This window comes from Alosa alosa, chromosome 9 (assembly GCF_017589495.1).
Source record: "Alosa alosa isolate M-15738 ecotype Scorff River chromosome 9, AALO_Geno_1.1, whole genome shotgun sequence".
Lineage (NCBI taxonomy): Eukaryota > Metazoa > Chordata > Actinopteri > Clupeiformes > Clupeidae > Alosa > Alosa alosa.
The window spans coordinates 10,706,476-10,720,455 of NC_063197.1; the positions used below are offsets into that span (position 1 = coordinate 10,706,476).

The 13,980-nt window shown below is 40.9% G+C and overlaps 1 protein-coding gene across 2 annotated transcripts in view; it reads left to right on the forward strand.

The window, feature by feature from the left end:
* The window catches only part of LOC125301129 (myosin light chain kinase 3-like), a 44,893-nt gene that overhangs the window by 8,157 nt on the left and 22,756 nt on the right, over nt 1–13,980 (forward strand). The window contains exons 1-3 of one of the 2 annotated variants that reach the window (XM_048253437.1): nt 1,966–2,334; nt 9,940–10,021; nt 12,358–13,756. In XM_048253437.1, the coding sequence (XP_048109394.1) occupies nt 2,194–2,334; nt 9,940–10,021; nt 12,358–13,756 (1,622 nt within the window). In that variant the 5' untranslated portion in view covers nt 1,966–2,193. Of the gene's footprint in view, nt 1–1,965; nt 2,335–9,939; nt 10,022–12,357; nt 13,757–13,980 lie in introns of those variants that run through there. The other variant, XM_048253436.1, reaches the window with a different exon arrangement.

Sequence of the window (13,980 nt, forward strand, 5' to 3'; positions counted from 1 at the left end):
TAACAATGGTATTAAATTGCAGTAGCCATGATTAAATGTAATGGAATATTCAACTAAGGTAGACTGCAGTTCACAGCACTAAGCTATTTATGGTTACTAATATAGGCCTACTCCGAGTCTCTGGCCCTCTCTTAGAGCCAGGCATAGTGAGCTGGCCCTCGGAAGAAAAAGTTTGGGGACCACTGCCTTTAACTCTTTCACACACTCTCTCATTAGAACCTTCCAAAATGAGTTATCATAAACATGCAAGGAGCAAACATACAACCTTTTGGGTTTTCTCAATCTCCATGAAGCTCTTGAACGTTATAGGTCTACACTAAGCATAGCCTAATTTGGAACGCATCTTGAGCATGCAAAAGAGACAGAGATAGAGGCACTAGCTGGCTTGTCAATGTTGCCATCTCCTATTTAGGCTAATAAGACACTTTTAAAAGGAAATTACAAATTTAACAAAGACTGGGAGGCTAGAAGAGGTGGCGGAGGGATAACATTGGCTGTATTTGTAACATGGCAAAGAAGAATAAAGATTAGCCTACTACTTCATTACTACTATTACTACTATAGCCTACTACTATTTCAATGAAGCATATAGGCTATGCTGATTGAAACGTAGCCCATTCCATTCACATAGCTAGGTGACGATCAGGCTCATAATGCACTTTTAATTGCAAACAGAAACGTCATTACATGTTTCTAATCCTAACAATAAAGGATGCTTGTAATATCTTAATAGAGTAGCCTACTGTCAACGTGGCGAAAACAAACAAGGCTAAAGTTGATCAACCTTATCATTTGTGAGCAAGAGCTGGCAAAAGGTCTTTAGGACAGCATTGGGCTGTGCTGTAGAAGAATAACGCAAACTATTTATAGTTTTTATTTTGATTGTGCATTAAAACCTTCCAAAATTTGTTATCATCAAACAAGGTTGTTCCTCAGAAAATGCAACTGCACTGTTTGTGTTTTTACCTCTATGGTGTGGAGTTTGACCAGTGGTGGTAGGCTGTTGTTACAGACAGTAGGCTAAGTTACTGAGCTGGTGGTGTGTGATGAAAGGCTGCTGTTAGTATGGTGTTAGATGGAATGATATGATTGGTTTGGTTTGTTCTTAAGTGGCATTGGGGTGGTATCGAGTTGAGTTTCACAGGAGTGGCATCAAGCTGGTGTTATAGCCTACTGGTATGTGGATTGATTTTGATGAGTTATCACTTTAGGCTGGCAGTGGTTAATTAGAGTTATTACACTAAGTAAAACTTTGGTGCCAGACTGCTGAAACTGAGATGAGATAAATGGTGTCTTGTCAGCTGGACAGTGTGCTGTGTGGCGCTAGTTGCTATGGTGATGTGGCATGGGGTGTGAAAGTTGTTGACAGTTGATCTAGCCTAATTTGTGCATGCAAGTTCACATTTACTAAATCAGCAGGAAAAGATTAAAAATTACAATGCACAGAGAATAAATCATTAATTTCTTAACCTGAGAATGTTGACACTGCAATTTGATGATCTCATACACATCTTTGTTATGCTATGATATTACAGTATATTAATTACAGCTTCAGAATTAGATTTGCACTTGTACATTTGTTATAAAACACATGTATTACACACACATATTAACACCTACATTACCACCTGCAGACTAATTCATCAAGAGATGAGATGTGCTTGTGTGTGTGTGTGTGTGTGTCACTGTGTGTTTTATTGAGTGAGTGAGCAAGCGAGTGAGTGAGTGAGAGAGAGCGACAGAGACAGAGAGAGAGAGAGAGAGAGAGAGTAGGAGTTTGTGTGTGTGTGTGTGTGTGTTTATGTGTGTGTGAAACCATAGCTGTGTTGCTGTGGTGTCTGACTCCCACCTGTCCTGCTTTCGTCTCCCAGACAGGCCACACACATTCCTTAGGGTGAGTGCCCCCACCCTCCCCCTCTCGCTCACCCTCTCTCTCCCTCTCTCTCTCTCCCTCTCAATCGTCAGCAAACTGAATGTCGCAAAGCCGGTGTCAACAACAAGACTATAGCAGTTCTCAAGTGAGAATAAGGGAGAGTGAAGGAGAGGGAAGGAAAGAGATCAGAAAGAGGAAACAGTGCAATAAATAAAAAGTGAAGAAAAATATATCTTATTAATTTAATCTGAAGACACGGAAAGAGAACTTGAGAAGAACTTTGCCTTAGCAGTAGTCTAGTGCAAATAGATTGTGTGTAAATGGGCATTATGGAGAATTTCCTTGGTGATCGGGATGTGTGGATCGTTGGGAGTGTGTGTTTGATTGCTTCCTTTGTATGGAGACGATTATGGAATTTATTCGGCTACAAGAGGAAGGGGGATGCCACTGCAGACGTACAGGTAGAGATGCACACGTGCAAATACCAAACCACAACCATTAGGTCTCTCATGCACTAATCCAACTGAATAAAACTTGTTAATGTAAGAAATGTTAATGTGTGTGTGTGTGTGTGTGTGTGTGTGTGTGTGTGTGTGTGTGTGTGTGTGTGTGTGTGTGTGTGTGTGTGTGCATACGCACATACGTGTGTGTATCTCTGTGTGTGAGTGAAATACATACCTTCTATCTTTTTCCTACATGATCTTATTACACACAATTTAAAAAACATTACATCAGAAGTCAGATATGTGAACAGGTAGATGGATGGATGGATGCATACATGGAAAGATATATAGATGGATGGATGGCTAGTTTTGTTGAGTCAGCTCAGTGTGGCTGTATCAGCTAAATGAGAACTGACCTCTAAATGAGTTCAAATGAAAAGAGAGAAAGAATGTGTTCCTAATGTTTCTCTTGCCTACTTGCCTGTGTATTCTAGTGTATTTCTTTTGTCTGTCGTTATGATTTTCCAGGTCTTTGGATGTGTTTGTTTCCTGTCCCTGTCAGGCTCTGTGTGTCTCTGTGAGTGTACACCCTTGTGTTTGGGGTTTGTCTGCCATCTGTCCATTAGTCTGTTGTCTGTACGTACATTTTTCTGCTTTTGCTCTGTTTCGTTTGACTGCATGCTTGCTACTTTTCATTATTTGTCTGTCAGCCTTTCTGTCCTCTGTCTGTCTGTCCACCTCTATGTCTGTCTATCTCTTACCTAATGTGCCACCCTGTGTCAAGTCAAGTCATGTCAAGTCAACTTTATTTATATAGCACATTTAAAATAGTGTTAATTTTGTTACCTATTTTTTTATTTAGTCTTAGTCTTAGTCTTGTGACGAAATGTCCTTTTTAGTCTTTGTCATATTTAGTCATTCAAATATCATTTTTGTTAGTCAAGTTTTAGTCGACTAAAAGTCTCGTCATTTTAGTCTAGTTTTAGTCATAAGAAAACTAAAGGTATCTTAGTCTTAGTCAGTTTTAGTCAACACATTTTAGTCTTTTTTTATAACAAATTATTTCTGATTACCATTTGAGTCAAATAGTGTTTCACACATCTCAATTTTCCAACAATATTGTGTGTCCACAGGGCTACTCGTCTGTTATAATTACTCATTCTGATTTTTTGTCAGTCAGTATGTTTACATGCACAGGTAAGTCGAGCTACAGTTATAGCTCGGCTGGGATTTGACCATAGACAGTAAAAGATTACACTGGACCACTGTCTTATTCGTAGACCAGTGTTTCTCAAAGTGTGGTCCGGGAATCACTGGTGGTCCGCAAGCTATCTCAAGTGGTCCGTGAGCAGACGTGGTAAAATATAATATAGATGAGTTGTTTGCAATATTGAACCAACTTGTATGTAAAAACAGTTCTGCAACACTGTCTATGTAAGATATGCCAGTTTAAATCATACAGTATGAATCCACACAATAAGCAAAGTGCAAAGACAATAAGCAAGGTGGTTCAGTGAGTAGGCCTATAGTGTAGACTAATTATAGGCTACTGTTGAAGTAGGTCTAATCTTTTTTTTTTTTAGCTAGGGTTAGTTAAGTGGTCCTGAAACTGAAAAAGTTTGAGAAACACTGTCGTGACCAAAGTATTAATGTTTTACTCCTCCTCGCTAGATGGCTTATATACCCAAAACACAACACATTCCCCAAACAGACTCTCCATCTTAGCCATAGCTAACTTGCTAGCTTAACTTTCCATATTAGCTTACTTGCTAGCAAACTTTGCATCATCAGTCTAACTAGTTAAATAGTTGACATTACATGATGAACATTTTCGTATGGACATTCTGGTGGATGTTAATTTGCATGAGAGAAGCTTCAACTTCTGGGTATGTAGCATTGTGGCATAAAGCTTAGGTAGTTAGTTGGTAACTCTGGCAGAAATCTCCAGTGTTCTTGTTCCATGTAGTTTCGTGTTGCAGCCACAGGGTTGCAGCAACAGCACGTAGACTAGCCTACAGGAAAGCTGTTGCGTATGAACTCATTCGAATATTTTGAAAAACATAACAGCTAGATATTCTGTCTTCTCATTTTGTAGACGAAAATGAAGAGATTTTTATCTTAGTTCTTATTTCATGCAAAACATTTTAGTCTCGTCTTTTTTCGTCAACAATAATTCATCTTAAGATAGTCTTAGTCAGTGTTTCAGGACATTACTGCCGTCTCGTCATCGTCTTGTCTTAGTCATGAAAAAAAAGGTCGTTGACAAACATTTTTCCTCTGGTCTCGTCTGACGAAATTAACACTAATTTAAAAACAACTGAGTTGAACCAAAGTGCTTACAAACAAACATAAAACAATGACAATGGTACAACAACAATAATAACATAACATGGGGGGAAATAAATAAATAATTGAAATAATAAACAAATTGGTCAAAAATAAAATAAAGAATAAAGAGTGTGTAGTTTTAAGGCGTGTTTTGGGGATATAGAGAAGATTCTGAGATGAAGACCTAAGTGATCTTGTGCTGTAAGGAATTAGTAGGTCACCTATGTAACTAGGTGCCAAACCACTGAGGGCTTTGAAGACAAAAAGTAAAATTTTAAAATAAACTCTGTGCTCCACAGGTAACCAGTGCAGCTTAGCCAACACAGCAGTTACATGCTCACGTTTCTTAGCCACTTAATAATCTAGCTGCTGCATTTTGAGTGTCTGTACTCTGTCTGCCTGTCTGTCCACCTCTATGTCTGTCTATCTCTGACCTAATGTGCAACCCTGTGTGTCTGTCTGTCTGTTTGTCTTCCTGTGTTCCTATCCCATTCTTTCTCATCCTTTACATTTTTGTGTGCATGTCAGCATGCCAACCAGACTGTCTCCATGTCCTACCACCTGCCTGCCTGTCTGCATACATAGCCACCTGTCTGTCTGTATACATACTGTACCCACTTGTCTGCCTGTCTGCATACATAGCCACCTGTCTGTTTGTCTGCATACATACCCACCTGTGTTGTCTTACCTTTCTGCATACATACCCACCTGTCTTGTCTTACCATTCTGCATACATACCCACCTGTCTCTTGTCTTACCTTTCTGCATACATACCCACCTGTCTGTTCGCCTTTCTGCATACATACCCACCTGTCTCTTGTCTTACCTTCTGCATACATACCCACCTGTCTCTTGTCTTACCTTTCTGCATACATACCCACCTGTCTGTTCGCCTTTCTGCATACATACCCACCTGTCTCTTGTCTTACCTTTCTGCATACATACCCACCTGTCTCTTGTCTTACCTTTCTGCATACATACCCACCTGTCTCTTGTCTTACCTTTCTGCATACATACCCACCTGTCTGTTCGCCTTTCTGCATACATACCCACCTGTCTCTTGTCTTACCTTTCTGCATACATACCCACCTGTCTCTTGTCTTACCTTTCTGTCTCTGCACCCCTTTGCCTGGTTGTCTCTCTGCCATACAGTCTCACTTGTTTATCTTTGTGCTTGTCGCTTGTCTCTCTCCCTGGTTGGGGTCTACTGGTCCACTTCTCTGCATATTTCCCAGACGTTGGTCCACTTCTCTGTTTTACTCATGCACTAATATGACTGCCTAGACGTTGGTCCACTTCTCTCTCCCTGTCTCTGCCCAGACGTTGGTTCACTTCTCTGTGTATTTTCCTGTCTGTCTGTTTGTCCGTTTGTTTGTCTGTCTATTACTCTTCTTCTTATCATTAATAATAACAACAACAATAATAATAATAATAATAATATATTCATATTATTATTTGTGTGTCATCTGTCTGTTTGTGTGTGTGACTGTCTGTCTGACTGTGTGTCTGTCTGTCTCTGTCTGTGTGTGTACGTGTGTGTGTGTGTATGTGTGTACAGTATGTGCGTCTGTGTCTGTCTGTCTGTCTGTCTCCTCACACCTGTAATCCACCTCCGCCTGTTTGCTTATGGTTTGCTTAGGTGCCCTCCTCTGTGTGTGTCTCCTCTTTTAACATGCATGTGCTGGTGTGCTGACGCCAAGGAGGCTGTGGACGAATGAGAGGATGGAGGCTTTAAGTGTGTTGTCACGGATGTACAATTAGATAGATAGATAGATAGATAGATAGATAGATGGATACTTTATTCATCCCGAGGGAAATTTTAGGTATCCAGGTATAGCTTATACAACCATAACACAACAAACACACATACACAGACATATATCTCGCATACATACACACACATATCTCTCACAGAATTTAAAGAGTTAACAATTTGTGAAGTGATTACAAGGGTCTGATGGACTGACCATATGATGCAATGACCATGATAAGGTGCTATAGTAGAGTGTGTGCAATGGTGGTAGTGGAAAAGTGAACAGTGCAGGGATTGAACAGTGCAAGAATGTTAACATAATAGAACTTAAGAAACAAGGAAAATAATATACTTTAAGAACAATATATAACAGGCAATAAGATGTAGATGTTATGACCACAGTCCAGATTGTGTAGGATGGCTAATATAGCCTGTAAAACATTCAGGTGGACAGCAGACAAAGTGATATGATGATAGGGGCTGAGAGAATCAGGTTCATGCTGAAAAGTCCATTTCTCCCCTCTCCCCTCCCCTCCTTTTGTGGGGCATTGAAACGTTAACATGGTAAATGTCAGAGTCCCGAAGGAGTAAGGTTAGGGTTATAGTTAAGTTAGTTATAGTTATAGTTATCTTTATAGTTATCGTTCCTGGTGTGAACGACTCTTAAGGTGTGCAAACAGGTGTGTGGGCAGAGTCTGTGCACCTGTGGGTCAGTGCATACTCTGGACGTCATTAACAGAGAAATATAATCCATAGTTTACAAATAGAAAATGATGTGCAGTTATCACGTTGGTAGTAGGTAAGATACCACAGCCATGAACACTGAAATAGTTGTTGATATTGATATAAAAGGAACTTTATATTCACACTGTCTGTTTCTTTAATAAGTCACTTTAAGTTATACAGATTGTTTCACATTTCAGCTCGTGAAGCTGTATTATTCATAAAAAACAATTCAAGTTTATTTAAGCAATTTGAAGATTATTAACCTCTTACATTGTTTGAATTATTTAACATTTTTATATTTGTGCTACTTAAGCATATTGAATGTCATATATATCATCCATTTCCCAACTGAATATCAAGCACCTTCAGATAAATGAAGTTGTCAGTAAATGGCTGTCATGAAGATTTATCCGATTTGCACCATTCAGGTTTGACTGTTGTAATTCCCACAGAAGAATGATTCTGCCTTGCTGGTTTTACTGCACTCCTGCACAAACCCTCTAGATATTATAATTTTTCTTTGGCTAAATCTGTTTTATGTTTGTGTCTAAAATGCATGGGTGAACTGTATTTAGACTTGACATGGAGCACCACTCAATGTCCAGCACAGCGTCCAGATCTCTTGCGATCAAAATGACCTCTGCAGCCCCCTCGGACTGCCGATAAATTATAGGCTATAAGTGACATCTCTTTGAACAGTAAGATGGAAGGAATATTAATGACAAAGTAACCTGAGCAATTATAGCTAATACAAAGAGATTTTGTGTACTGTCAGCCAAGTCAACATTATTTTTGGCCACCCAAAAAGACACTTTGGGCCAGGATCAATCAGACTTTATGTTTAATAGCTGCGAGATGTGTATCCCCAGGTGACTCAGTTGTTAGTGCTTCAGAAGCTGTGGGTTCTGACCCCGAGTGTGTTAGCACATGAGTGGCTGGTCTAATATGGCCTCTCTGGCCTTAGCCCCCTCCAGCAGTCTCTATTTCAGAACACAGTTCCTCCTTTAGGAGCACGTGTGTTCCTACGTTAAGGACAAGATTACCTCCCTCCTGCCCCACTCGCTCTCCCTCCCTCGCTCCCTCCTACCCCGCCCCGGGAATGTGCCGCTGCAACCTGGAATCGCCTTTCACTCTCAGAGCTCTGGTGACGGTCGTTTACACAACTCATTAACTCAAGCTGCCACCTAGGACCTAGTTAATGTGTGTGTATGTCTGTGTGTGTGTACGTGTGTGTGTAAGTGTTAGTCCAATTGTTATTCACCATCTTATTAATATGGTCTGTGGAGTAACTGGTGATTGAAATAGCTACTTAGAACTTCAGTCTTCCCTTCACTGGAGTGACAGATGAATGACACTTAGGTGAAGGGGAAATTAAGTGATCAATCATACTGCCATACTTAATTACCCACAATACCTTGCTCCAGCTGTTCTAAGATTACAAGTTCTAAGCATAACTCTCTTTCGCTCTTTTTTCTCTCTCTCTCCGTCTGTCTGTGTGAGAGAGAAGGAATGATGAATGACGAGACTCCCACTCAAGTTGGGTTTGGTATGATAGTGAGCTTTTGTTTGCTCAGCGAATCCATAGAAATGCAATAGGTGATATTTAGTGTTCTAGATGCTTCCATTCCTGTTAGCTCTATATGTGACATTGGCATGGGGACACACATACACATCAGCTGTTTCAGCTGTCAAAAGCATTGCTGACATGTGCTGTTTTATGATGTTTACAAGGGGTTAAGAAAATCTTCCTGTTGTGGAGAGAGCACATTATATTTCATGTTTATTTCTCCATTGATATTGGATTTACCTTAACTCCAAAGCCTTTAATTCAATACATAATTGTATTAGTTAATGTCTGTTATCTTATGATAAATCAATACTAAATTTATTCATGCAACTAATGCAATAGCTTTTTTAAGTAATGCAACTTTTTGATATATTTTTTGTAAACATAACCTGTTCAGTTTTGTCCTAAAATTTTGCTGGTTACTTTACTGCCTTGATCTGATATCCACATTTGGAGTGTTTGAAAAATGACTTAAAGATGGTAGTACAACAAAGTGAAACATCACAACATGAACATACTGTGTGTGTATGCGTGTTTCAGCATTAAGATCTTTGTAAGTGTGTGTGTGTGTGAGAGAGAGTATGTGTGTATGCATGCTTTCTGGTTTAGTGGCACTTAGTCACTACATGCGGTGGAGCAGCTGACTTTATAGGCTGTCAACACTCAAAGAGAAGGAGAGACTGTGTGTGTGCGTGTGTGTGTGTGTGAGAGAGATTGAGAGACAGACAGAGTGTATGTGTGTGTGTGTGTGTGTGTGTTTGTGTGTTCCCTTGTCATAAAAATAATCTACATGTACAAATCCTTTGAATGGCATCCTTGTATGAAATAGAAGATTGTGAAATGATGAGGGAAGTGACCTGGAGATCCCACTGGGATGAATTCCATGTTATGGTAGCTTCTGCATTCCAAGTTATGGTAGCTTCTGCATTCCAAAACAAGTAAGGTATGATAGGGCATGGAGGTGAAATAACAGTTTTAAATGTATTCTGTTATTCACACACAGACATGTGCATAAACAGAGGTCTTGTATATGCTCAATGTGTGTTTATCATAAACACAGACACATAGACAGACAGTAATAAGCCTTTACACAGTTAAAAAGAAATGCAAGCCAGTATCTCAAACAGACGGCATAGTTGTTTTAACTCTCAGAACAACTTGCAATCACCCTTTGTAGCTAAGCACCCTAAAGCACCACCTAATTCCTCCACCTTAATGTGTATCTCCTGATTTCTCATACTTTCCTTAGTTCAAAGCAAAAAAGGATGATGAGACGTTCCAGTTGAAAAACCTCAAATCACAGAAGAAAAAGAAGACTCCAGATGATTCAGGTGATTCTATCTTCTGATCAGATGATTCTATCTTCTGCCCGTGTGTACTGGACTGTCTGAACTCCTCGTCATCTGCTCCAGTCTGACCAGAGCAGATTGGCCACAATGCCACCAGACATATCTAAAACAAGCCAATATTAACAGGACACACTGTTTCTTTTACACTAGCATCTGTGATAGACGCACACATACATGTAGAATAGATGTATTTTCCGCTGGCTCTGTCTGTAGGGTCACACATCACTAAGCCGAGCTGAACTGGTCCTCAGGTGATCAGTGTTCCATGTTACTGCTCTGTTGGCCGCTCTCCTGCCTCCTACACCAGCTCAGTGTTCCCAGTGTAACTGGTCTCAGAGTACCGTTGACCACTGCTGCTCCGGCTCTCTGACCACTGTGCTATTAGCCTGGGTGAACCCAGACGAACCTGTTAGCAAAGTTGAATTTGACCTGCGGGTTAGTGTGGAAAGGAGCCCATTAAAATCTGTTTCCGATTCACCAAAAACCCAGGCAGGAACATGTATTTTCTTTGGAATTGAGTAAACAACTGCATTTAGAACCTCCTTATACAAGAAAGATATGAATGCTGTACTTCTAAAATGATTTGGTAAGACTTAAATGCACAAATTTAAGTTCAGTTTCACTACTAATGACACCCATGGACGCAGTAAAATGACAAGTTCAGTTTCATTACTAATGACACCCATGGACGCAGTGAAATGACAAGTTCAGTTTCACTACTAATGACACCCATGGACGCAGTGAAATGGCAAGTTCGGAAGCGGACATCAATGGGCTCCATTCCAGACAGACTTTCACATTTCAAATTTGCTAACAGGTTTGTCTGGGTTTACTGGGAACACGCCACCCAATGTCAGTAGTAATTATGTTCTTACCTTAACTTTCACGAGTTGAGTCATACCTCTCCCGTGTCGGTACGTGCACTCAAACGCTCTGGAGCGCGGCGCGAATGTGTTAGCTAGCGGGCTCAGGCGTAGCCATAGAGGGAGGAAGATAGCAGTAATTAAAAACATCCACGTTTTCCCTACTTAAATACAGTTGCATGAGTAGTTGATAAAAATGTGTAAGGCCAAGCGAATAAACAGGAGAACTACAATGTGTGGCGCAATAGCACTTGGGAGTACTTCGACCTAGCGTAGTAATATTAGTTAACACCTAATTGTACACCTAATCAACATAATAAAATGTCCCAAAAAATAGATACTTATTCCTACTTCGTTCCTGGCTTTCAGGTATCTGCAACTCTGTAGTGGACGAACCTGCAATGATTAAATAAATACATAAATAAATAAAACAAAAACTATGTTAAATGTGTCATGTCATATTAACAGGCTATGTAATTGAGTAAACAACTGCATACAAAACATACTGTAAATAATCATGCAAACATACCTGTATCTTGCTCGTTTTTCTCCTCCTCTGTCATTTTCTTCTTTCTGTTTTCGGCACCAGAGGGATACGTCCTTTTTTGTGACTTTTCTTAACATTACAGTCTCTTCCGATTTTTGAACTTGATGCAGTGTCTGCACGAATTGTCTATGCACCCGAGGTGTCTAGTTTATGCGCGTGACTCAAAGGCTGGCAGACACAGTGGAGGTAGGCAGGCATATTGATCATGAACTCAGAATTTTCTTGTCTTGAATTATTAATTGTTTCATTTATTCATTCATTGATGTCACTTGTTTACGTTATTTATTATGTAAAAAAAAAAAGAAAGAAACTCGAGCCGCTTAGTTCGCTTATAGACCTCTCCAGAATAAGTCCCGCCTCCGTAACTTCCGTATCCATCCAACTTTCTGGCGTTGATTGTCTATGGGAAATAACATGGCGTTTCGAAATATCATACCGGTAAAACATCTGTAGGTAGCGAAGTAGAAAAGGCTGGTGGGCAGATTGGCCTACACACTTCTGCCATCTAGTTTCCACTGGATTTTTTGATTGTCGGTGCCGTTTAAGTAGTATACTATAGACTATACTTCTTAAACGGTTAAAGAGTTTGACAGGTACGATCTTTCAAAACGCCATGTTATTTCCCATAGACATTTGACGACCGAAGGTTGGATGGATACGGAAGTTAGGAGGCGGGACTTATTCTGGAGAGGTCTATGCCTCGGGCCGGCCCTGAATTGTCTCACACTTACATTTCCTCAACTTCTGTCCTCTCATTGCTGTAGTCATTCCCGTGTCCTTGATGGCCATACAAATGTTTTGCTCAAACACATATGCCCAATGTCATAGTACATATTAAATATATTGTGCTTTGTGTGTGTGTGTGTGTATGTGTGTGTGTGTGCATTCTGTATGCTATTCTTCCCCAGATACTGCCCAGGCTCTGCTTTCAGAAGAGGTGCAAAAACTCAACAAAGAGAACTTCCAGTGTTCCTATGACGACTGCAATGATGCTGAAACTTCTCTCAGTGACTTCCAGGTCCAGGAGAGCAAAGAGACAGTGGAACTGGTCTCAGAGAAAGGCAAAGAGAAGAGAGAGACAGACGCACAGCTGGAACAACAGCTGTCTGAAGAGGTGCAAAAACTCAACCAAGAGAATTTCCAGTGTTCCTATGACGACCTCAGTGATGCTGAAGGTTCTCACAGTGACCTCCAACTCCTGGAAAGGAAAGAGACAGTGGACCTGGTCTCAGATACAGACAAAGAGAAGAGAGAGACAGACACACCGCTGGAAAAACAGCTTTCAGAAGTGGTGCAAAACCTCAACCAAGAGAACTTCCAGCGTTCCTATGACGACCACAATGATGCTGAAAGTTCTGTCAGTGACATGCAGCTCCAGGAGAGCAAAGAGACAGTGGACCTGGTCTCAGAGAAAGACAAAGAGAAGAGAGAGACAGACACACCGCTGGAAAAACAGCTTTCAGAAGTGGTGCAAAACCTCAACCAAGAGAACATCCAGTGTTCCTATGACGACCACAATGATGCTGAAAGTTCTGTCAGAGACATGCAGCTCCAGGAGAGCAAAGAGACAGTGGACCTGGTCTCAGAGAAAGACAAAGAGAGGAGAGAGACAGACACACCGCTGGAAAAACAGCTTTCAGAAGTGGTGCAAAACCTCAACCAAGAGAACTTCCAGTGTTCCTATGACGATGGCAATGATGCTGAAAGTTCTGTCAGTGACATGCAACTCCAGGAGAGGAAAGAGACAGTGGACCTGGTCTCAGAGAAAGACAAAGAGAGGAGAGAGACAGACGTACAGCTGGAACAACAGCTGTCTGAAGAGGTGCAAAACCTCCATTGTTCCTGTGACGATCTCGGTGATGCTGAAGGTTCTCACAGTGACCTCCAACTCCAGGAAAGGAGAGAGACAGTGGAACTGGTGTCAGAGAAAGACAAAGAGAAGAAAGAGATAGACACACCACTGGAAAAACAGCTTTCAGAAGTGGTGCAAAACCTCAACCAAGAGAACTTCCAGCGTTCCTATGACGACCACAATGATGCTGAAAGTTCTGTCAGTGACATGCAGCTCCGGGAGAGGAAAGAGACAGTGGACTTGGTCTCAGAGAAAGACAAAGAGAAGAGAGAGACAGACGCACCACTGGAAAAGAAGATCGAGAAACACGATCAAGAACCCGGGAAACATGAGTGCGAGACAGAGTTGGAAGAGGCCATGCAGAAACACGAAGCTGTAAAGGAGGAGGAGATCAAGAAAGAGGAGAGCAAAGATGTGGATCAGCCTCATACAGCGCTGCTTGGCAGCAGCCAAAGGTGCACTTAAGCGCTCAGACACAACCTACCACTACCACCCTGTACCTTTTACATCACACACTACCCTTCATAAGTTTAGGGTCACCTAGAGATGTACTTTTTTTCTTAACAAATGCAAATGGAGGATTCCTTGACGCAATTGAAGCAATTGTTTACTGTTTATTGTTTTCAATTGTACCCATTTACATACACACATTCAAGTCATACACACATGGAGTGCACTC